This window comes from Aspergillus candidus, assembly GCF_002847045.1.
Source record: "Aspergillus candidus strain CBS 102.13 unplaced genomic scaffold BDW47scaffold_2, whole genome shotgun sequence".
Classification (NCBI taxonomy): domain Eukaryota; kingdom Fungi; phylum Ascomycota; class Eurotiomycetes; order Eurotiales; family Aspergillaceae; genus Aspergillus; species Aspergillus candidus.
The window spans coordinates 959,797-982,574 of NW_020194007.1; the positions used below are offsets into that span (position 1 = coordinate 959,797).

At 56.3% G+C, this 22,778-nt stretch overlaps 8 protein-coding genes across 8 annotated transcripts; all 8 read right to left on the reverse strand.

Moving 5' to 3' along the window:
• Nucleotides 1-336: 336 nt before the first annotated feature.
• sfh5 (CRAL/TRIO domain protein) lies at nt 337-1,526 on the reverse strand (the record flags this gene model as incomplete). Its single annotated transcript, XM_024815779.1, has 2 exons — nt 337-865; nt 919-1,526. The coding sequence occupies 2 exons, from the start codon at nt 1,524-1,526 to the stop codon at nt 337-339; spliced, it is 1,137 nt and encodes a 378-aa protein (XP_024676387.1).
• A 643-nt stretch (nt 1,527-2,169) lies between these two features.
• On the reverse strand, nt 2,170-3,159 carry BDW47DRAFT_122139 (PP1-complex regulatory subunit GLC8; the record flags this gene model as incomplete). The annotated part of the gene is made up of 3 exons (XM_024815780.1): nt 2,170-2,281; nt 2,342-3,068; nt 3,117-3,159. 3 exons carry the CDS (start codon nt 3,157-3,159, stop codon nt 2,170-2,172), a joined length of 882 nt encoding a protein of 293 aa, XP_024676388.1.
• A 1,083-nt stretch (nt 3,160-4,242) lies between these two features.
• BDW47DRAFT_131514 (uncharacterized protein) lies at nt 4,243-9,671 on the reverse strand. The gene is made up of 4 exons (XM_024817327.1): nt 9,126-9,671; nt 7,787-8,991; nt 7,604-7,713; nt 4,243-7,547 (listed from the first exon to the last, which is right to left on the reverse strand). The coding sequence occupies exons 1-4, from the start codon at nt 9,190-9,192 to the stop codon at nt 4,427-4,429; spliced, it is 4,503 nt and encodes a 1,500-aa protein (XP_024676389.1). The 5' UTR covers nt 9,193-9,671; the 3' UTR covers nt 4,243-4,426.
• Nucleotides 9,672-10,122: 451 nt separating this feature from the next.
• Nucleotides 10,123-12,216, reverse strand: BDW47DRAFT_122141 (putative chromatin assembly factor 1 subunit A; the record flags this gene model as incomplete). Its single annotated transcript, XM_024815781.1, has 3 exons — nt 10,123-10,222; nt 10,281-11,428; nt 11,482-12,216. The coding sequence occupies 3 exons, from the start codon at nt 12,214-12,216 to the stop codon at nt 10,123-10,125; spliced, it is 1,983 nt and encodes a 660-aa protein (XP_024676390.1).
• Nucleotides 12,217-12,830: 614 nt separating this feature from the next.
• On the reverse strand, nt 12,831-15,019 carry BDW47DRAFT_98377 (uncharacterized protein). Its single transcript, XM_024820630.1, has one exon. It carries the CDS (start codon nt 14,337-14,339, stop codon nt 13,233-13,235), a length of 1,107 nt encoding a protein of 368 aa, XP_024676391.1. The 5' UTR covers nt 14,340-15,019; the 3' UTR covers nt 12,831-13,232.
• Nucleotides 15,020-15,303: 284 nt separating this feature from the next.
• On the reverse strand, nt 15,304-16,661 carry BDW47DRAFT_114990 (CaiB/BaiF CoA transferase family protein; the record flags this gene model as incomplete). Its single annotated transcript, XM_024814745.1, has 3 exons — nt 15,304-15,363; nt 15,508-16,538; nt 16,598-16,661. 3 exons carry the CDS (start codon nt 16,659-16,661, stop codon nt 15,304-15,306), a joined length of 1,155 nt encoding a protein of 384 aa, XP_024676392.1.
• A 385-nt stretch (nt 16,662-17,046) lies between these two features.
• BDW47DRAFT_122144 (uncharacterized protein) lies at nt 17,047-18,132 on the reverse strand (the record flags this gene model as incomplete). Its single annotated transcript, XM_024815782.1, has 3 exons — nt 17,047-17,286; nt 17,343-17,483; nt 17,545-18,132. 3 exons carry the CDS (start codon nt 18,130-18,132, stop codon nt 17,047-17,049), a joined length of 969 nt encoding a protein of 322 aa, XP_024676393.1.
• Nucleotides 18,133-19,172: 1,040 nt separating this feature from the next.
• chiA1 (class III chitinase ChiA1) lies at nt 19,173-21,849 on the reverse strand. Its single transcript, XM_024818634.1, has 3 exons — nt 21,353-21,849; nt 20,845-21,286; nt 19,173-20,792 (listed from the first exon to the last, which is right to left on the reverse strand). Exons 1-3 carry the CDS (start codon nt 21,452-21,454, stop codon nt 19,324-19,326), a joined length of 2,013 nt encoding a protein of 670 aa, XP_024676394.1. The 5' UTR covers nt 21,455-21,849; the 3' UTR covers nt 19,173-19,323.
• Nucleotides 21,850-22,778: the final 929 nt, after the last annotated feature.

Consider the following 22,778-nt stretch of genomic DNA (forward strand, 5'->3'; position numbering starts at 1 on the left):
GCAAAAGACCGCGAGGGACCCGCTGACCGCCTTCTCGATCGATCTGCCTATCGATACGCCTCCTGCCTCAGGCAGCATTTACATACTCCAGACCTACGTCAGGATAGAGTACATGTAGAATGTAAAAGAATGGATTCAATTAAAGATTATACCCAACCGTAATAATGCAAGCGCACCACATGACAGTGCATGAAGTATCCGAGGGATCAAAAGAACAAAGAATCAAAATCAATTAGTGATAGTCCGATCCTCCTGGGTACAACCCAATCGATACTCGTATGGCATGGCCATGGAAAGAAGCATCACCCCGGGCGTTCAGTCCCTTCCTCTGCCGTCTTAGTTCTCCCACCAGAAGAATCTGTTGAAATTGACCTTTCGTCGTGAATCTGCCGAAATTAATGTTACAGAGGGCGGCCTCAGATGCACCGTGCGGGCGTTGCTCTTCAGTGTCCCGCCCTTCCCGCCATAACATGGAGGCAACTGGCGTTGAATAGAATCCGGATATTGGAGGGACAGACTCGCGCCGTCGGTAATGGGGTAGAACGTATGGGTGGTGTTCTGGATCCCCAAGATCTTGCTGAACTTGAACCTGCAGCCTTTGATAGCCGGGACGTTGACGAAGTATCTCTCGCGCAGCAGCTCTGGGTAGGCCGCGGTGACGGTGTCGATGCCGTTGTCGATGGTCCCCTTGGCGCAGACCTTGAACTTGGAGTACCCCGACCGGGTGTATCTGACATTGTTGAAGTCCTGCACCTGCAGCATCTGGTATGGGTCGTAGCCGTGATAGTTTATTACGATCTCGGACTCGTCAATCTTCAATTCATGGGTGGCTTTTTCCATGAGCGCTATATACCAATCAAGGAAACTAGCTGCGTTAGCACCCCGTCGATCATGGTCCAAAGGTTTGCGCCAACTCACTGGCGCTGATTGCCATAGGTGATATTGAAATCCCTCGCCGCCCCGTGGATAATCCACGTCGTAACCACTTCCTCCCCGGCATTGTCTGTGTAATGTGTCAGGTACCCCAAGTCCCTGAACCTCTGGTGATTGTGCAGCATGTTGGCCAGCCGAATCGGATTCATGTTCCGGCGCCACTGGAGCACACTGATCAGACGTTCCTCCGCCTTGTGCAGGTCACCGTCACTGTCGCGCAGGAACTTGACCAGGACATTCACGGTAGGAACATCGTGTTCATTTAAGAGGTTCACCCCCCAAATCTCTCCGTGGTTCGCGACATTGAGGATGTTGGGCAGCCTGTCGAACAACGGACCCAGTTGAGGATGTTTGTTCAGATAGTCCGGTCTGTCGGGGGGGTTGTCCGGATTACCACCGTCCTTATCGTTCTTGTTGTTGTTCTTGTTGTTGTTGTCGCCGCCACCATTGTCGCCGCCAACTTTTTCCTCGCTAATGGTATCATCTTTGGCACCAGTCGCTTTCTGTGACCTCTCCCCAGTGGGTGGATTCTGCGCCGCAGCCCTCTCAGCACCTTCCACCGAACCACCTTCATTCCCGCGCCGATCGGACATGGTACGAACGTAGTAGATGTGTGGGGGGTTAATAGAATGTAGATAGATAAATAAATGTGTATCAAAGACGTATCAAGGAATGTTTTCAGAGAAAAGAAAAGACAATGTATACTGATAGAGACCGATACTGAGAATGTGAAATGAATTTGCTTTGATATTCATAGTGGACGAGGGGGAAAAGACGTAGACGTAGAAGTGGAAGTCGCAGAAGTAGAAAGAACGAAAGGGGAAGGAGGAGACCTGAAAGGTGTACTTGATTGAATAGGACTCTAGTCCAGCAAACTCAGGCCTGACTGACGAACTGATTGAATGAATGATTACTTACGTCTTGTTGTCTCATTACTCAGTCCTAGTCATTTTCTGGGCAAGGTATAAACATATTGTCAGTTAGTATATATTACACCTAGACTGGCGATGACTCTCGTAACTGCTGTATAGCCAGAGGCGTTGCACATCTTATCAGGAGATATCGTATCAATATCAGAGACTCATAATATCTCCGCGTCATCTATCGTAATATTTCAGAAGACTAAAAGAAAGAAAGATAAACCGCTGGGGAATATACATCAGATGAACGAAACACGATTGCTCAACGAACCAGAACCAGAACCACAGTACCAAAACCACTCCATTCCACTCCTGCCTACTTCGATCCATTCACAAACCGTTGAGGGATCTGAGGGACCGGCGGTGGGATGGGTTCTGCCTCGCCCTCGTCCTCGTCCTCGTCCATCTCGTCTAGTTCTTCGGGGTGACTGGATATCGAGTTAGTTCCATGTCCGCATATATATTTGTATATAAAATAGGGCACTCACGCTAATAATTCTTTAATGTTCCGCATCTCATAATGTCGCTTCCGGTGCTGCTCAAACTCGCGGTGTTTCTCGCGGGCCTCTTCCGGCGAGAGGAGATGGTCGGGGTCGTCCGACCCCGCCTCGCCGTTAGTCTGCTCGGAACCAACCACCACGTGCTTGTCATTGCGGTGCGACTCATTGCTGAGACTCCGTTCCCGGATGATGCGATCATGCGACGCGGCAGGCTCGTCGGCCATGGACGAATCCTCGGGCTCGCCCAGCTCCAGGTCCGGGATGTCTTCCTCGGGGACGGCTTTGCGGGTCGACTTGGGGGGCTGGTCCAGCTCGTCGACTACCACCCCCTGGGCGTCGATCAGGTCCGCGTCGGCTATCTCCTCCTCGTCCTCGTCCTGGCTGGGGTCGTAGTGCGGGGCGTACGGCGTCTTGGGCTCGTCGATCTTCATCTTGGCGGTCTTTTCCTGCTCCGCGAGGTAGAGGTTCGCTTCGTCCCATTTCAACCGGGGGGAATTCTCATCGTGGTGTCCGTAGGTGCTAGCGAGGGATTGGCGGCGCGACGAGCTCCCGGGGCGGGCTGCGGACGAGGACCGTCGCCGACCGGCGTTCTGCAGGGTGTTTTGGATGGTGATTTCCTTGGTGTCGACGCCGTCTACGGACGGGAGGGGAGACGGTTCCTCCGGGATCTGGGGGACTTGAAGGATATTCTGGGAGCTAGAGTTTTTGAGGATTCCTGTTTCTTGATTAGAACGAAACATTTATATGAAAGAAAGGTACCTACCCTTAGGCCGCGAATGGGCATCCTCCACACGTTGCTGTGCCATGATCATTGCAGGGAAATGACAAAATTATTCAGGCGTCCAGAGGAAAGATAACTCAAGGCTGATTAAATCCTTTTATCTTCAAGAGAGAGAAAATCCCGCACGAGACAAGACCAAGTCAGCTGGATTATCCTTCCTTGTTTCCGCCTTTGTGTCCAGCGATATTTTTTATTTAATTATTTAAGGAAATTCCCCCAAAAAGACAGTAAGCATCTGAGACCAGTAGATGACCTCGACCGCGCAGCTGGGATCACGTTTGTATGTAGGGTGAATGGGAGGATATATGTGGTGGGGTTTCAGCTTGGAGGGGCTGAGCTGAGCTGGTGAGCTGAGTGGTTGGAGTGGATGGAATGGGTGACGAAATCGTTGGGTTGCTTGGATGTTGTATGTTGTATGTTGTATGTCTGGGTCTTGGTAATTTGCAGACCAGATGGTGGAATGTGACAGGAGAAAAGAGGATTGAGTCAATCTTGAGGAGAGAAAGTATCAAGATAGAAGAGAGAGCAAGAAGAAAAGAAAGAGATGATTGAATGACTTGAATGAATGACTGAATGAGGGAGACTGGCTGAGACTATTTGGGCCTAGCGGGGCGGCGTTGCGCTGCCGGGGCACGTGGTATGACGTCATGGCATTGTGGCCCAGGACAATACCCTTACTTGATCATATGGATCAATCCAAGTGGGGACTGTGTCTGACTGGGTTTGTAGACTAATCTACAGATGAAGGAAACCAGAATGATAGGAGCTGTATATCGGTAAGGACGGTGTATGTTTGCATAGCATACTATGTAGGAGGGTATCTCGAGAAGAGTATACCAAGTAAAACCAGATCAGCCTGCTTCTAACCCACCAGAAAAGGAAAAACAAATGAATGAAAGAGCCAATGGATAGATCATAAACCATACTGCTCCTGGTTTAACCGCAGCACAACATATCGCCACATCCAGACACAGAGATAAGACACGCACACACACAGATACACCCACAGAGAGAGAGGGAGAGAGAGAGAGAGAAACGATCTCACACACAAAGAGGGAGAGAGGGCTAGACAATGCTAGAAACAAAATTAAATAAAATAAGCAAAAATATATAAACCTCAAAGTGGTATCATGTCATGAAGCAACGCAGCAAGACGGGAAGAAAAAGCATTTCAAACGCCTGGGATATCATCACTGAGTAGAATGAATAGAATCAAGATAAGAAGAGTAGAATGGAATAAAAGAGAAGCAGAAAAAAAAGGAAGGTAAGAAGAGAAGAGAAGAGAAGAAAAATCAAGCAATCGAATCAAACTCCTCCCGTTCCCGAAGTCTATTCCTCGCGAGGTCATCCCCTCCCTGCGCCGACAGCTGCATCCAGTGCAGCGCCAGACACATACTCTGTGGGTCGGACTTGGGATCGTTGTCGCGGTGGTACATCATCTCCGCCTTGTAGGTGTCGCGGAGAAGTGTAAGCGGTAGCGTCACCCGCGGTAGGAGTTCCGGGTGCGTGAGGTAGAGAATGGCCAGCTCGCGCTGGGCGACGGCGTGGCCTTCTTTGGCGGTGATGATCCACATCCCCGCCGCGTCTTCGATGGCGTGGCCTGGCCGGGGGGTCCCGTCGGGTCCCGAAGGCGGGTGTCGCCGACTGAGTTCCTGGGACACGATGTGGTCGGCGATCTCGACCATGCTGTTGCAGACTTCGTCCTTGAGGCTGAGTGCTGCCAGCCCAAACTGCAGGAAGGCCGTCCCGCTGTCCGTTTGGTTCAGGGTTTCACCCGGCACGAAAGCCGCGATAAACTGCAGGTCTCGGAACAGCGTCTTGGGCTTCACCTCTAGCAGCAGCTCGCGGAGGGCGTCCACGATCTCTTTCTCCGTGGGCGTGGCGTAGTCCGACGGCCGCGACTCAAACAAGACCGACTCGGCGGCCGGGCTCGTCGGCGTGCGGACGCCGTCCCGCTCGGGGCCTCGCGGCGTCCGCGACTCTGAGAAACTGTGCCGGGAGCCTCGTGTCCGGCGCACGTCCGGGCCCGGGCCCGGACCCGGGGACGGGGGACAGCGGTCGTCGGGACCCGCGTTCAGCGACGCCACGACCAGGGTCCGCAGCTCCCGCAGCGCCTTGAGTTTCACAAACGGGTTGCCGTGCCGCGAGAAGACGTCGATCAACCGGCGGAAGACGACCCCGTACGCGAACGGGGGCTGATCGTCGGGCATGGAGTCCCCGCTCGCACTCGCGGGCGTCGAGTCCCGGTCTGCGGAATTTGGAGGAGGTGCGGGCTGGTCAGATGGCTCCAGCGAGCGGCTCCGGCGGCGCCCGTGGGTCGACGACGTCCGGTGGATGGTGTGACGGACCGGGCGGTCGTCGAGCTCGGCGTAGAACCGTTGGATCCGGGAGCGCTTGCCCATTTGAGTCCGGATGCGCTCCTGGTTAAGGACGTTCCCGAACCACGCGTCGGTCTCACTGCCGCAGCTCCACACCGGCGAGCCGAGGTCGCTCAGAAGCAAGCTCGTCAGCGTCTGCCGCAACTCGTCCAGGAAGACCGTCTTCCCATGCGGGGTGGTCCGCTCACTGCGGCGCGGTTGGTGGGTCCCCGTCTCACTGATCATGGACGGGGGACGGGAATAGACGCTGGACGCGCTGGCGGCATAGTACGGTGGCCGGTGCGGCGCCGACCAGAACGTGCTACACGAATCGCCCGTGGCCGTCGACGCGGCCTTGCCCGGCGAGCCCGCGATGGACGAGGCGTCTGTGCTGGACGGATCTCGGGGGGTCCGCCACCGCTCCGGCATCAGGTTTTGGAGCGACGCATCGCGGGTCAGCGCGGGGAAGAAGTCGTGCGCGGCCGATCGGGACACGGGGTCGGACGGGCGCCCGGACGTAGAAGGCACGGGCCCGTACGCCGTGGGGGTCGCGGGGGCATCCTCGCCGGCTCGGCCGAACGATCGGAGGCCCGCGGAGAGGCCCATGAATCCCCGCGGGGTCGAGCCCTCGAACTGGGTGCGCTCGCGGTGGAACAGCTCGCTGGCCCAGAGCACAGGCGTCTCGGCCATGGTCTCGCCCACGAGGCGGTTGATGCTAGCCTTGACCTCGTAGCAGAAGCGGTGTATGCGCTCCTCGCCCCGGCAGAAGTTGTCGATGCTGTTGTGGGCCAGCCACTTCCGAATCAGATCGACCTGCTCGTCGGACAGCTTGTTGGGCCCGGCCTGGTTGCTCGGCGCCTTCATCACCTGCATCACCTGCAGCTCGGGTTTCTGCAGGAGGGACCGGGTCGTACCTCCTCGTGACCGGGTCTCCGCCGGCCGGGACAGACGCGCCGAGTGGACCATGGTCTTGAGGGCTAGCGCTACGTGTTTGGCGTCCTCGTACCGCATGGAGTTCTTCACGTCGGTCATGTACCACATCTTGTCGCGGAGGCGCGCGACGGTGGCAACCATGTCCTTGACGGTCTTCTGCAGGCGCTGCCGATGACGGTCGAGCGCCACGAGGTCACTTTCGCTACGCTCGATGACCGATCGGGACTCGCGCAGCGAGGCCACATTCGACCGGTGCATTGGGCGGAGGATCCACGAGTCGTCGGCCTGTCGGGCGGGGGCGGTCGCCACGCTGCGGAGCAGCTGCCGGCCGGCGTTCCACCAGTAGTGGGCGCCGATGAAGTCGGACTCGTGGTGGCAGGATGCCATAGCTCGTTGGAATCGCTGGCGGAGGGAGAGACCCTCGGCGCAGGCGCCGGGCGCGGGGAGGCCAGCCTCCACGCGGTCCCCGGCGGGGTTCTCCTGGATCAGTTTCACAATGGCTGTCTGGAGCGCTTCCAAGTTATCCTCCATCCCCAGGGTGGTGGACGGGGCGTCTCTGACGGAGTGATTCTCCGGGTCGCTCGCGTCGTCGTCCGGGAAGAGCCCCCACACGGGACGGTCGTCCCGGGGGTCGATCGAAAAGACGGCCCAGTCTTCGGTGGCGGGCGGCTCCAGCGTCGTCCGCCCTTCGGGCTCGACCAGGCCCGAGAGTTCAAAGCGGATCCGGTCCGCCTTCCGACGGAGGCGATCCTCCTGGGGCGATAAAAAGGTCATCTCCGCGGGGAAGAGGGACCGGGCCGGGGATGACAGTGCCGGCGGGGAGAAAAACCCGGGCTCCGCGATGGGGGTGGCATACCGGGGCGAGAGGGTCTGGAAGGGATTGTGGAGGGACGACGGCACAACACCCGACGGCGGGCTGTACATGGACGAGTCGACCCTAGGGAAGAGTGCGTTCAGCGTGGTTAGAACATCAGTGGCCGATAGCATCAGGAACCCGGCCGGGGATGCTGAAGCCGTCCCAGGTGCTGGTCGCGGTGCCGGGTGAGTGGCGGCCTGTCGGACCTGATTCACCATGTTGGTGACATGCCGTCGAACGGTGGGACGAGCCATGGCGTAGTGATCCCTGGACAGGACGGTTAGCGGCCATCGTTAGGACATCTGGAAAAACGGAAGACTCACATGGACCGCAGCACGGCAAACACGCGGGAATACGCCTGCAAGCCAACCTGGCCGAGGAGCTTCTCGCGCGCATCCTTCCGGATGTGAAAGTCCAACAGGAGACCGTGGGCCTACGTATCATGCTGTTAGTTGGACGGGCTTATCAAAAGGTGAGCCGCTCCAGGTGAGGGCGGGGGCGCATACCTCGGGATATGTCAGTGCGCCGTAGAGGAACGAGGCAAAAAACCACTGGACAAACAGAAATTCGAGGAAGCGGTCGCGGGCATCCGGGCGGTCCAATCGCTGCAGGATAGCAGCACTCAACTCCATGACGGCGTGGGGGAACCCGGCATCTGGGTCATCCAACAGCTGGAATAGGGAATCCACGGCAGTGGCAAAGAATTCCTCGGCGACATCCGTGCGGAGGGGATCAATAGGCTCAGCATCAAAAGGCAGATTGGGGGGCGGGTCTACGTGCTCCAGGAGGAATGCGCCGGTCTGGAGAATGTCCATCAGGTAGAGTTCAAATTTGGGCCGAGCTTTCCAGTGGCTCCCCATGGCCCAGGCGGCGAGAATGTGTCCGATCAGGGGAAAGTAGCGGGCGCCGCCCTCGGTGAAGAGGTGGGCACATACGGATGCCCAGAGGTCCAAGCGGCGCTGGGCCTCGGGGCCGTTGGAATCCAGGGGCGCGGAAAACACGTTGAACAGCAAGATGGACAGGGCGTCCGAGCGCTCGAATCCGAGGACGTGATCCTTGAAGGGGAGGGACGGGGCCACTGAGCGCTTGGTGAACGAGGAGGCAGATGTCCGGGATCTGACGCCCGCGGGGACGGACGAAGCGGCATCCCCGGCCTCCACGGCGGGGGCGGAGGCGGCCACGAGGGCGGCCAGCTGCGCGGGGGACAAGTTGCGCAAACGGTCGACCACGAATCGGGGACTGGTACGCGCCAAATCCAGGATCTCCAGCACATCCGTCCGGGACTGAGGGCTCAGCTGCAAGAAGAAGTCTGGGGCGTGGTCCACGGCGGCATCGCGGGCGGACGCGCCGACTTCCTCCCAGGGATCCGTAGGGTGGCTGGGGGCGCGGATGACGGACTCACAGGATTCCTGTAGCTCGGACAGACCGTGATAGAGGGCGATGAAGTTGACCTTGTCCTCGTGCTTCAAGCGGTCGACAAGGCCACGCTGGACGGTGATGCCGACGCGAACGAGGCGGGCGGAAAGGCCCATGGAGACCTTGACAACATGGAGACGGGATTCCAACCTTTTCCGGCGGGATAGTTTGTGTTGGGTTTGGCGATGAGAGCGGGCTAGATCTTCAAAAGAGACGGTCTCCACGCGGTCCACGCGGGCAGACCGACAAGCATCGGGGGTTGGGGATGCGATTTGGGTAGTGGGGGTGGTTGGGTCTGTTTGATATTAGAAGACGTGATAATGGACCTTGCTTATGATCGCGACAAAGAATGAAAAAAAGAAAGAAAGAAGCAGAATGACAGGAGAATATAGATGATCTCGACAACAAAACAAGAGACGAAGTACTGACTAGTCACAGAAGAAGCCCCCTCCGAAGAAGAGCGACGAGCATCGTCGCAAGGCGCCTGGACAAACATGGCGGCGGTGCCATGGGCCGGAGAGAATGCCGGGGAGGACGACGAAGGAGGCGAGAAGGCCCAGGCTTGACGGGGAACTTCTCTATGGCATGATCTAGGTGTTACTGAGGGAGATGAACCAGCTGAAGGAATGTCGTCCAGGGTTGGGTGGAGGGGGAGGGTGGAAGAGGAGGACTCCAGGGTGGATGAGATGATTTTGATAGATGGTATGTATGGTGGGGGAGGGAAGAGAGGAGGAGGGGTGATGGATATAAATCAGGAGGGGAGATATAGTAATATGCAGGAGAGGATGGAATATAAGATAGGAAGAAGAAAGACGAATAATCAAGACGAATCAGAAGAGCGAAGGAAGACCAGGAGAAAAGCCGAATGATTTACGAGAAGACGATGGAGAGATGATTAGTGGAGAGAGGGAGAGCCAGCTGGCTGCTTGGCGATGACACGCAGGAGAACCGAAGAGCGTAAGAAAGGAAGTCAAGAGAGAAGAGAGAGAGAAGAGAGGGGAGAAGAAAGAACGAAAGGACTAACGATTGACTAGGGAAAGGGAGTGATGAGCTGGCAGTGCATGAGTTAGTCTGCCTGCTGATTTGTCCGTCCCCCTCCTTGGATGAGTCAATCGTATTATTTATATTTTGGTATTTATTGGTTTTATAATTATATATTTTATTTGTATAATTATCTTTATATGGTTTATATGGTTTATTTTTGAGGATAGTTTTCCGTTTGTTGATATTTATCTGGATCGAGATGGATATATCGAGTACTCCGTACGGAGTAGATATAAGTCAAGATATTATATGGATGACCCACCGCGAACTCAATCCTCAAGGACCAGCGCATAACATATCAATCAATAAAAAAAACAAATAAGAACAAAATAAGAACAAATAAATGGCTAGTTGGAAATAATAATATAAGGTCAATTCATGTCTATTGGCACACCCATTTCTTATCCACCTCCTTCTGTCCCACCCGCGTCGCCACGCTGTTCAGCGTCTCCTTTAGCACCTCCTTCGACACTTTGGGGAACCTATCCTCTGTTAGTTTCGAAGTCAAAATCGATGAAAGAAAGAAAAAAGGAAACGCACCGTTTCTTCAAGATCTCGATCAACCCCAGCTTCGACAAATCGCTGCCGTCCACTGCCCGCTTGAACTCCTCCAGTTGGTCCGCCGGAAATGCTCGCTTGGTCCGCCCGGGTCCCGCCCCCTCTGCGCCCCCGGCACTCCCCGCCGTCCCCGCCGATGGTGCGCCCCCTAGGAACGCATGCAGCGACGACCGCCCGGGACCTGCTGGCCCCGCCCCCACAGGCGCCGGTGCTGGCGTCCAGTATGCTGTCGAGAAAGGGTCGATCGGAAATGTAACCGCATCGGAGATCGTCTCTATCCGGTACCGCTGGAGCTCGGGGTCCACTGACGTCCCCCCCGGATGATCTGACTGCCACTGAAGCCCCGAACAGGCAGGTTCCAGATCCCCCACGATGAGCCGCCGCTTCCCCGGTCCTGGTGCCTGCTGGTCATCCCCCTCGTCGTCCAAAAACCCATCTAGGTCGTCCTCGCCGTCCTCGCTGACGTCTTCCTCCTCCTCCGAGTCCAGCTCCTCACCCTCCTCGGGCTCCTCCCATTCCGCTTCCGACTCGTAGTCGTAGTTCGTCTCCGGCAGCCCCCGGTGGAACGGGTTCCGCATCAGCCGGTGCGCCTCGGCCACGGGCATGCGTCGCGTGTACGTGCCCTGGTACGGCGGCCGCACATCCTCGCCGAACTTGAGCGACTTCATCCGCACCTGCTTCAGGAGGTTGCGCGGTCGTTGCACGGCCTCCGACGTCTCCGGCTGGTCGCCCAGATTCTGCATCTGGAGGAGGATCTCTTTAACGGACGCGGGGATCCGCCCCCGTCGTCGCTGGTAGGGTATCATCTGGAATAGCTCCGACGGTCGAAACCTCGCGCGCGGTGCAGGGTTGGCTGCCGCTTTCATCTGCGCGTCGACCTTGTCCCGCATGTGCTGCAGGGCTTGGGTGTCCCGTTCGAACCGGTTCACCGGGGCCACCGTCGTATGGGACTGGAGGAAGAAATCGGGAAACAGCCGTTGATAGTCCGACAAGGTCGGGCGGGACTCAGCCCCCGCGTCGGCCGGGGGAGCATCACGCGTGGCTTTGCTCGGCGAGTGGGAAGCCGTCGAGGGTCCGGGCTGGGAAACCGGCTTCGGTTTGGCGAAAAAGGCGTTCAGTTTGGGTTGTGCCTGTCCTTGATTAGCAAAAGGAAAAAGAAGAAAAAAGAAAATAGAAATCTCACCCTCTCCTTCTTCAATTTCTCCTCCTCCTTCTTCCGCTTTTCCTCCTCCTTCGCAGCCTCTTTCTTCCTCTTCTCTTCCTCCTTAGCAGCCTCCTTCTTCCGCTTCTCCTCTTCGCGAGCAACCTTCTCCTCCTCCTTCACCCGCCGCCTCTCATCCTTCTTCTTTCGCTCCTCTTCCCGCTCCGCATCCCGCTTCTTCTTCTCTTCTTCCTTGGCCTTCCGCTCTTCCTCCTTCTTCGCTTTTTCCTCCTCTCGCTTAGCCTTCTCCTCCTCTCGCTTAGCCTTCTCCTCCAACCGCTGCCGCTCCTTGGCCTCTTTCTCCTGTTGTTTACTGGCAGGCGACAGCTTTCGCTTCTTGGCGGCCGGGGTCGTCGCCGATCCTTCGGAAGGAGGGTTCATGTTCGAGCTTGAGTCGGGTACTGTGTTCATGGTGGACTCTGAGAGGGAGGTCGGGCCTGCGCCGGAGTCGACAACGTCTGGTTGTGCGGGTGCGGGTGATTCAGTGGTGGATTGTTTGGATGGGGAGGGGGAGAATGAGGAGGAAGTGGTCGTCGTGTTCTCTTTGTCGTCCAGGGCTGTCGTTTTGGGGTCTTCGGCGTGGTTCTTCGCCGGTCGGGATGGGATGTCGTGTGTGTCTTCGATTGGGCGCTTGCGGCCTCCTGTGCTTGGGGAGGTCGGATACGGGTGTGTTTGTGGAGGGAGGTTGGTGTTTGTTGAGTCCATGGAGACTTCCATGGTGTTCACTAAGGTTGTTCAGTGTGTGGGTGATCGGTGGTGAAGGTGCGATGCTCGGAGATGGGGTCAGTGCTGGCGATGGTGAGATGATGGGTTAGACGTGGGCAATGCGTGTAATGATGGAGGCTATGGCAGAGGCGAAGATGATCTCGAGCATCGACTGAAGGTTAGGATAGAAGTAGGAGGAAGTGGGTGTCGGTTGTCAAAAAAAGGACGGGTTATGAAGGGGACCGACCAAGTGCACTTGGGTGAGGGATGGCAGTCACAAATGATGCAAAAGGGACAAAGGAATCCACCGCTCTCAATTCCCAAAGAACAAAATAATAGAGACGGCCACAGGTTCGAGTCCAGCTCAACGGCGATGAAGGTGCAGCGGTGGAGGGAATGGGTGATTTCCCCATCGACGTCTGTCTGGTCTGTGGGCCGATCAGGTTCAGGACAAGGAACGGGGGGGTCACGCGTTAATTGGGCTGCCCGCGCGCTCCGTCGCGTCGCCCCGGCACGTGCTGATTACTCATCTGCCAGCATTCTATCCATCGTCATTGCGATAAGATATAATATTAGAGGATATAGTAAATGACGATACAATAGACATATAGATGGATAAATAATGTGTAGACTACATGATGATCGGTGTATGGAAGATACATATGTACAGATCGTATTATTATTACTAGCGACTCTGAGAGTTCCCTCCTGACCCTCAGAAGGAGGAGCTGAAAGGCGCACTGAGAACAAGACACTCCGGGGAATCAGGGACGAAACGATGCAATGCGGCCCGGCCGGACAGTCCGGGAAAGATATCAGCGACGGGTAAAAGGGAACAGGACGGAAAAGACACAAGACGCACGCCAGGAGAGCGGACTGTGTGCCCGCTCGGTCAGTTCGTGTCTCGTGACCCGTGCCTGGTGCGGACAAAGAGCAAAACGGAAGATTGGCAAGAGGACGGAGTGCGGTACACGGAGATTGAAGGGGCAAAGAATAAAAAGAGTGAAGAACAGACGGAAGGCAGAAAATTAATCGCTCAAGTCCGGATTGGCGACGAAGAGGCGCACGTTCGTCATCGACGTAGTACGGTCATCGACGCTGCCCCGTCGCCGCAGTTCGTCGGCCTTGTTGGCCTTATTGACAACTGTGTGGGCCGCACTCGGGGCGGTCATGTCGCCCACGCTACCGAAACTGTTCTCGCGATCGCTGCCGCGGCTGTGCAGGGTGCCGGCGTCGTCCCGCAGGGAGCCCGTCTCCGCCTTGTCGTCGACACGGCTCTCGGCGGGCGGGTGCTCCGTCACCTCGGGCAGGTCAGTCTTCTCGTTCGGGGGCGTGCCGTTGCTCCCCATGGTGCCCTGCGGGGTGGCCCGCTGGTAGCCGCTGGGGTAGCGGTGGGCGCTCCCGATCGAGCTGCGACCGCTGCCCGTGCGACGATAGGGGAAGCCCGAGTCGCTGCGAGCGTCATCTTCGGCGTCGCCGATCTCGTTGGCGCTGAGGCGGACCGGCACCTTGGCGCCCACGAGCGTCGAGGCGGAGAAGTCGGCAGCGCCCTTGGCGCCGTGCTTGTTCTTGCCCCCGGCGAGCGGTCCTTTGCGTCCGGCGCCTGCGCCGTGGACTTCCAGATAGGCTCGCTTCTTGTCCGCCACCTTCTGGGCACGGAGGCGGGGATCCTCAGGCTGGGAGCGGTCGCACCAGACCGTGGCCTTCTGTCGGCGCATCAAGGCCACGTAGCCGAGCTGGCCCTGGGTGGACCGTGACGAGGCACTCCGATGGATGTCGGAGAAGGGGCCGGCGGGGTTGCCGGTGGAGTTGCTGGAGGTGGTGGCGCTCGATAAGCGCCGCGAGGGCGGGTAGTGGAGGGGGGAGGTCATGGTGGGAAGCGGCGAGGGACCACTACCCATGTATTGCTGCTGCTGTTGCTGTTGTGCCATGTAGGGCAGCACATGAGATGAGGAGGTCCGATTGCGACTGTGGGCGAGGGAGGCGGGCGTGGGAAGGGGGGACAGCTGTTGTGGTGGTTGTTGTTGCTGTTGTTGAGGGTCATAGGCGGGCCCGGGATACCCGGACGATGAGCCCGGCACGGGTTTCCGAGCCGGGGCCGCATTGTGACGGAAAGGCAAACGGTAATCAGTCATGGTGGGTTGTTAAAGCTGCACACCAGCCATATATGATCCGGAGCGGGGAGGGATGAGAAAGAGACGGTCGAGATCGAGGACCGAAGAGATGGTGGAAGGTCGCAGCAGTGGCAACAGGCGATTTAGAGATCGTACGTAATGGCTGCAGGTAAAGCGCTCAGCCGGTGGAACGATCAATGCAGCAACCAGCAGCCCTTCCTACAACCCTGCCTGCGGTGGTGCGGCGCGAAGGCGAGGATCTGTAACCCTCGAGGGAGGACAGTAGTGGGGGGCGAAGCCACAGAAGGTTCCCAAAACCGAAGAATGGAGGAGACGGTCTACGGAAAGACAAAGAACAAGAAAGAAGGAAGGGAAAAGGAAGAAGAGAAAAAGATTGTGTCCAGGGGATGAATGGGAGTTGTGTGTGGTCGGTGTGGACGTTCGACGAGGAGTCGAGACACAATGGTTCGGAGACCAAGTCACGCCTGCAGGGGTAGTCCTGTGGTCATGAAAGGAAGAGTAAAATGACCAGGCGGATGACAGCAATTGCGCTGCGATCAATGGCCAGATTCTACCAAAACCTGCAATAAAGAGAAGTAAAGAGAAGCAGGGAGTATAATCAAAAAATGAGAACGAGATAAGTGAGAGAAAAGAGGGAAGAAGAAGAAGAGGGGAAAGATAAAAGAGAGAAGAGAGAGAGAGAGAGAGAGAAGGGGCAAGACGGGGTAATTCGAATACGAGAGACGCAGTACCGTAGTTGGGAGACTTAAGCGTAAGTATTGACTACGAACCACTAAAGAAACGTGGCGGTGCAATACCAGTCAATACCATACACATACATGACGTCGATCCATACAGTCCCAACCAATGGATGGGCAGCCTGAAATCCCTGGCCGTCTCCAGTTTTCAGCTCGCCTCTGCCTGAATTTGTCTCAGTTGCGGACTTGATCCGTGGTTGATCTGTTTCCCCTGACACGGTTTTAAATTACAGAATCTTACAGCCGGGAGTGAAGAGTGGCTGGTCAGCCCTATAAACCAATGCAATCTGCCACATGTTTCATTACTACGTCAATCTTTCATTCAACTCATATGATAGGATGACGAATTCAGGATGATAAATAGCGTAGGTAATAAAAAACGGCTACAGCTTTGATCCCCCCACCAACACAAACGTCCCATCCGGTCGCACCTCGTACTCGCGACCCGGTGCCCACCCCAACCAAGACTGCAGCGTCTCGGCCCCCCCAGTTCCAGGGCTCAGGCCACCCCCGCGCCAGCCGCCGTCGTCCGCGGGGATCGGCCGCGCCGGGGTGTCCACCAGGGTCACCGCCGCCCGCTGCTCGTACCCCCCCTGTTCCAGCTCGTCCTGCGTCAACACGGGCGTCGCGCACGCGTCCGTCCCGTCGAAGATCGCCTCCCACTCCGCCCGCGTCTTCTCCCGGAATCGTCGCGCAAACGCCGCCCGCAGTGCCGGCCAGTTGTCCCGGTCTTCGCGCGCCGGCAGCTCAGCAGCCTGGAAGCCTAGCCCCTTGATCAGGGCCGCGTAGAACTGCGGCTCCAGCGCCCCGATGGCAAAGTACTGTCCCGCGTCCTTGGTCTCGTAGGTATCGTAGAACGGACTGCCCCCGTCCAGCATGTTTTGGCCCCGTGGTTCCCCCCAGAACGGCGTCTGCAGGTTGAGCCGCGGCATCGCTGCCAGGTACGCCGACCCGTCCACCATGTTGGCTTCTACCACCTGGCCCCGCCCTGTACGCGCCCGCGATAGTAGAGCGAGCAGGATACCTTGGAAGCACATGGCTCCGCCGCCCGCGAAGTCTCCGAGGATGTTCCCCGGGGCGTAGGGGCGCTCTCCCGCCCGTCCTAGCATGGACAGCACTCCGGAAACCGCGATATAGTTGATGTCGTGGCCCGCCATGTCCTTATACTTCCCGTCGCGGCGGAATCCCGTCATGCGCGCTACGATCAGCCGCGGGTTGTGTTTGAGGAGGACCTCCGATGGGGACAGGCCCAGCCGTTCGAGGACTCCGGGCCGGTAGGGGTCGATCAGCACGTCTGCTTTCTTGAGGAGGGCGAAGAGAATGCGGTGTGATGCCTTGTCTCGAAGGTCCAGGGTGACGGACGTCTTGTTGCGGGTTAGCTGGTCCGCGCTGACGGCCTTGGGTCGGTCGATCCGGACGACGGAGGCGCCGTAGTCGGCCAGCAACAATCCGGCAAACGGGCCTACCACGCAATTAGTAGGTCTTCTCAGTACAAACTCGCGAGGGCAATGACAGTCATACCAGGAGCCAGGCCAGCTAGCTCGACGACGCGGATTCCATCGAGGGGTAGAGGAGGGGCGGACATGTTTATTTACAGAAAAGTGAGATGTAAAGATGGATTCTCGCACAAAATGTATTCTAATAGATTGAGAGACCACCACTGAACCGGCAGCGAGTGCGATGAGGTGTACTTAATGGGAAGGAGAGACGGAGGAAAGGAGTTTAACTCTTGAACTGTTGAGTTACCGGTTGTCATCTCCGCAGCCGAGGTCCGCCCACGTGCGGGGAACTCACTTCATGCGATGCGATTCTATCATTGTCATGCATGCAACGATCCATTGGGAATATTGAACATGATTCCGACAGAGAGGATAGCCCGTCCAATTGAGAACTCAATAGCCTCAAACCAAACCGTTAGGTGTTGTCTATCTGACTGGAACCAAGCCAAAGTCACTAGAACGGGTCCCCAATCAATCCGAATCTCCCGAATCCGAACCCGAATCAGAATCCCCTGAATCCTCCCGGCCTTCAGCTTCACCCCGATCGTAGGCATCTCCCATGTCGTCTCCGAATGATTCCACGGCACCGTACTTCTCCCCTGTCCACTCGGCGACGTTCTCGGGGGCTTCCTCGACGTTGTCCACCGCGTTGTCCCATCCGTCTTCCACCTTGTCCTCGGCGTTGTCCCAGGTTTCTTCAGCCTCGCCAACCTACGCTTCTGTTAGTACGTGACATCGACTCACGAGCACAGACGAACACGCCATACCTGTTCGCCAGTCCACTCGGCAACGTTCTCGGGAGCATTCTCTACATTCTCCACGGTGTTGTCCCATCCATCTTCCACTCGATCTTCGGCACGGTCCCAGCCCTCCTCAATATTCTCAGGGATCTGCTCAGCCTCACCAACCTAAATAAAACAGCCATTACCATCATCGCATCACCCAAATCAAGAATGAGAAACCACCTACCTTCTCACCAGTCCACTCCGCCGCATTCTCAGGGAACTCCTCAACATTCTTCTCAATATCGTCCTTGTTTTCGTCCCATTCATGCATCGCCAGCGCTCCACCCGCCACACCGGCAGCGGCACCCAATCCCGCATACAGCATACCGTTCCCACCGCTCTTCTTCTTCTCCGATGACTCCTCCGGTCGGTGCTGGTACTCTCCCTGCTGCTGGTACTCGCCCCCGTAGCCCCCGCCATACGGCGCCTGCTGCTGCTGTCCGTACCCCGGCGCGCTCCCACCGTAAGGGCCCTGCTGTTCACCATACGACGGCTGGCCCCCACCGTAGGAAGACCCCGGATGATTCCAGCTCGACTCTCCAGTCTGCTGGTTCACGAAGTACCAGCGCTGGCCCTGTTCATCCCAGCGGGCGGCCCATGGGTAAGGCAGGTCCTGTGGACCGGAGGGGGGCCCGGAGGGAGGAGGAGCACCGTATCCGCCGTCGTACCGGGGTTGAGACTGGGACTCGCTTTCGTAGGACTGGTGGGATTCGCCGTGGTCGCCGGATTTCTTTTCCATGTATTTTTGGGCGAGTTTTCCGACGAATTCCATCTTGGTGGTTGTTGTTGGTTGTTGGTGTAGATGTAGATTGTAAATTGTAGGTTGTAGATTGAAGGTATAGATTTCAACAGAAGGGTATCTTTTATACAGAAGAAGGTTTAAATTAAAGGAATAAAGGGGCAATAAATAAATAAATAAATAAACTAAATTATCCCCCCCGAGTCCTTTCTAAGATTAAGAATGAAGGAGGAGGGGTAGTCTATTCTCTAGATTAGTACTACTACCTACTTACTTAGTTACTACTAGGACAGCAGTACAAATAAGTCAATCCAGTTCGAGTGGAGTAAATGAAGATCCAACTAATACCAACAAACTAGTTGCAATCACGTTCACATCGTTGAGAGTAACAGGGAGAAGAAGAGACAAACCCAAAAGAACACAGTATCTAGTTGGTATCTACAGGGAGCAAAGTAGGTAGTAGTAGGGATGTAAGTAAGAGTAGACTAGCTCGCCCAGACTTAAATGAAACGGAGCTTAAGTTGGATCCATCATGAAACGCATGCCTGTCTGTCTTTGTGTCTTTGTGACATTGTGCGCATTGTGGCATTGTTTGTGACGCCACCTAGCTGCCTTCATACTCTTACTCCGTAGCACGAACAAAGACAGCTAGTAGGTAATGTTGATCATTTTCCTTCTGTGGATCCGTCTGTGGGGTGTGTGATCTTACACTCCTCCACTGTCCACACTGGGGTTCGTCATTTCATCCCTGGCTTCACTTTTTTCCACTCTCGGAGGGGTTTAATCCTTCTTCTGTTTCCTTCCTTTCTTCCTTCCTTCTTCTTGAGGAAAGGGGGGGGAGGAGGAGAATTTACACACTACCTACTGTAACATACAGAGGGGTAAGGAAAAGGAAGGGAAAAACCATGTGGAGCAATAATTAATGGTGGTGCCTGATCTGGAATTATACCCCGTCGGATCTAGCAGGTAGTTTAACGACTAGTTCGGTTAGGTCGGAGCTTGTCTGTTGTTCTACGCAGGTACGACGGGTTGAGGTGGAGATGTTAGGTAAATCTTATGGTGATACGTTGGTGGTGGTGTCATGCTAGCGAATAGGTTTTGATGATAGAGTGAAGGTGTGAGAAAATTGAGGAAGGGAAAAAGGTCAAGCAGCATCAATGCTAAGAAAGAAAAGGTGTCCCACGGTCTTGGAAAGGAAGATGCGATTAATTTTGATTTGAAGCTTTACAACACGGCAAAAACCATCAGTCCCACAACTACCAGCGCCGCCACCCCTTCGCTCAAACTCACGCTCCGCACACCCGCACCGGTGAACACCGGCGTCTCCACCTGGGTTCCGCTCGGGACAACCGTCACCCAAGCATGAGATGCACGGGCAGAGCCACTCGGCGACGGCCGGACTGCCAGTGTCGACGAGTGTGGGGCACTCCCGGCTCCGGCGCCCGGGATTAGGGGACGGCTTGACGTCGGGTGGGCAGGGATCGGAATCAGCGTGTAGGTCTCTGTCGAACTGGAGGGAGCATTAGGGCCGCCGGTGGCCTCGAGGGCGGGCTCCACGGGTACCGTGACGGTCAGCGTGGTGGGCGTCGGGGCGCACTCGGTGCACACGGTTACCGTCGTGGTCCATCCCTCTGGGAGCACGGGAGCCGTGGAGACCTGGGATACTGGGTTTGCAGGAGGGTTCGTCGTGGTTTCAGCGGGCACGGTCAGCGTCACCGTGGTGGGCGTGGCTGCGCACTGCGTGCAGACTGTGACCGTCGTTGTCCAGCCTTCGGGCACAGAAGCCGTTGATCCTGTCACCGAGGGAGGCTTGGTGGTCACTGTGACTGTGACGGTTCCTGGGCAGTAGGTGGTCGTGTAGGTCGTGGTGATCGTGGTAAATCCCGTGGGACAGATGGTGGTGTACGAAGTGACAATGACGGTGGTCACTGTGGCCGGCGCGGATGTTATAGCCGCCAGTGTGGTAGGCGGTGTTGACGATTCACTGGTCGGGTGCAGAAACGAGACGGAATGGCTGGATGCAGTTGGAGTCTCCGAGCTCGACGGCGAGGCGGTGCGAGATGGAATCGCCCGCGAGCTCGACGGGGTGCCTGTCGGACGCCCTCGGGAGGTGGAGGTCACCGTGGGAATCACGGGCCTCGAGCTGGTGGACGTCTTCGAAGTAGTAGGGAAGGGGACCGGAGCGTTGGACGACGGGAGTGTGGGCGTGGAAGCGCGTTCATTGAGGATCGCCTTGACATTACCGGCGAAACTGGACCCATTGACCTGGTTGAGTTCCGAAGAGGTTGCCTCCCAGATCATCACACCACCAAAGGTGTCCGGATAGAGGTCCATGTACCTGGAAACTAGCGGTTTCACCTCGTTAGGAGAAAGATAGAAGCCATTCTGCGAGATGTCACCCCCTAGCAGACCGATGTACAGCTTCGCAGACGGGTTCGCCCCGTCCTTGATGACCTCGACCCAAGCATCGTAGTTGAACGAAGCTCCCGGGCTACTAGGGGAGAAGAAGTCACGAGCCGAGCAGCCCCAGGTGTTGTAGAACTGTACCCAGATAAAGTCAAACCAGGAGTTGGAAATGGCGCGACCCAGTTGCGCGTCCGGAATGATACATTGAGGGGCCCCGGAGATGTAGAAGGACCGGTCAGTGATTGCAGCGTAGTGCTCGCGCAAACGCCTCACCATGGTGTCGTAGCCTGCCGCCGTTAATGTTGCGTGCCACCAGCATAAGAAGGTGAGGCTACATACCCAAGTCGCCGTTGTGCTCGATATCAAAGTCAAACCCATCCACCACGACGTCGCTAAACGGACGGGGGCCGCCGATCTCTACCCACGCATCCGTCTGCGGGCCAAAGGCAGCCCAAAGAAAGTCGGCGAATTGAATGGCTGACTCGTCGGAGAGAACCCTCTGCTTGTCAGCCGGAGACGCGCCACCAAGGGACAGCAGAACCTTTTTGCCGGCCTGCTGGCAGATGGGAATGTCTTCGATCAACTGGTGACAACCCGAGAGCAGCTGTGTCTTGACCCCACCAATCTCGTAGTAATCTCCATTACATTGATTCCCAAAGTTACTCCCTGGCCAGCCCGCATCTCCCGCATCGGGAAACACATTGATGAAGCCAATGTTAATAATGTCTAGGGCCGGATCCTCGCAGAAGCGACTGAGGCGCGGCTGATCGTACCCTTGACCCTAGAGAGATATCAGCGTCAGACCTACTAGAACTAGTTGCAAAGAGGGCCAGTAGATTGGCCATACATAGTAGATTGCCACATTGGACTTGGACTGAGCGTCAAAGGCGGACCCCAACGGCATCAGTGCCGACACGGCCGTGGCAACGGCGAGATTTTTGGACAGCATTTTGCAAGATAGAGAACGACAGCTGGTTCGGAATTGAGATAGAGCTGAGTATGCCAGGCAACTTTAATGGCAGAATTAATGAGAGGACACAGACAACAGTCTGCTGGAACAGTCTCCAGGTCAGTTCGCAAAGCTGGAGAAGAAAAGGAACGTCAAGGACGAAGGGCCGTGGGGAAAGACATCGGTAGTATATATCCCAGCGGGGCCTTTTTCTCCCCTCCAAGTAAAGATCAAATGACACCTGCGTTCCAACGTCCAATTTCCTAAAAATGGTTTGGTCGCACCAGGGTTGCTCAATTGTGACAGAACCCAGCATCACGGGGAAATGATTCCAACGGCCGGCTGGTCCGGTGAGAACCAGACACTGAAACGAGAGTGCATTGAGCAATCACGCCGGGTCTAGATGATGCATCTGAAATGAATGTGCGCCGTACTAGCCGTAGTCGGCTATAAATCCAAGATACTGGGTAGTGCTGGAGGTCGAAGAGGTGCAGGGTGTTCACCACGCGGTATCTTAGAACCGTAGAGCCGCACTAGCGAGCCCTAGCAGTGCGGTTTTCAGAAGTGTCGCAGCCCCCGCATGAAGCGTTCTGATCAGCCTCGGTCATCTTGCCGGATCACACCCAGGCAGCGCGGGTCCAATAGGTCAGATGGCTCGGTTATACTGGACGGAAGAAAGTCCAATGGCCGTCTCTGTACCTGCACAAGTGGATCAGAAGACAAACCTTGATAGGTGGTGGAAAGAGGCGAATGTTCCGGTGGAAGCCACAAGGTAGATGGTGGGATATAAATCAGGTAGGTTGGCGGAGGTAAGTCATGGCAAACAATGAGGTTATCCTGGTCTTGGTTAGGGCCCACGTTCGGACCAGTCCATGGTGTGATTGATCTGTACCGGTAATATGACGGAGTGAGACCAGTTTGGTACGGGCTAAGCCACATCAAGGCTGGAGTTGGGACAGTGCACCAGTCTTATGTAGCACAGACTCAATTCTCAAGAGAGATGATACCGGTACGACAGCGGTACGATGTAGTAAGGCACCAGGTACAAGACCGTATTTCTAGGGTTCATGGCGGAAAGACAGCCGGATCATCAGTGGCAATCTTGATCTCTTCACTCTCCTAGTCCACTACTATGGAGGTACCGACAGGTAGTACTAGTATCAAGTGCCACTACACAGTCCACCTGAGGTTGCAACGGAAAATTCGACAAACCCAAATCAAGGCAATCTCCACTTCATCCAGATAGCATCGGATATAAACAGACCAACGATAATGCCCCGCTAAGCGATCTCATACCAACGATATAGGGTGAGAATAGCCGATA

What these genes read in the sequence shown, in the direction of transcription:
- BDW47DRAFT_131514 (XM_024817327.1), bottom strand. Translation starts at nt 9,192, where the DNA reads ATGTTTGTCCAGGCGCCTTGCGACGATGCTCGTCGCTCTTCTTCGGAG. An exon ending in GGGGGCTTCTTCTGTGACTA is followed by an intron (nt 8,992 to 9,125) that starts GTCAGTACTTCG and finishes AATATCAAACAG; the next exon opens with ACCCAACCACCCCCACTACC. An exon ending in GCGCACTGACATATCCCGAG is followed by an intron (nt 7,714 to 7,786) that starts GTATGCGCCCCC and finishes CATGATACGTAG; the next exon opens with GCCCACGGTCTCCTGTTGGA.
- BDW47DRAFT_98377 (XM_024820630.1), bottom strand. Translation starts at nt 14,339, where the DNA reads ATGACTGATTACCGTTTGCCTTTCCGTCACAATGCGGCCCCGGCTCGG.
- chiA1 (XM_024818634.1), bottom strand. Translation starts at nt 21,454, where the DNA reads ATGCTGTCCAAAAATCTCGCCGTTGCCACGGCCGTGTCGGCACTGATG. An exon ending in CCAATGTGGCAATCTACTAT is followed by an intron (nt 21,287 to 21,352) that starts GTATGGCCAATC and finishes ATATCTCTCTAG; the next exon opens with GGTCAAGGGTACGATCAGCC. An exon ending in CGAGCACAACGGCGACTTGG is followed by an intron (nt 20,793 to 20,844) that starts GTATGTAGCCTC and finishes TAACGGCGGCAG; the next exon opens with GCTACGACACCATGGTGAGG.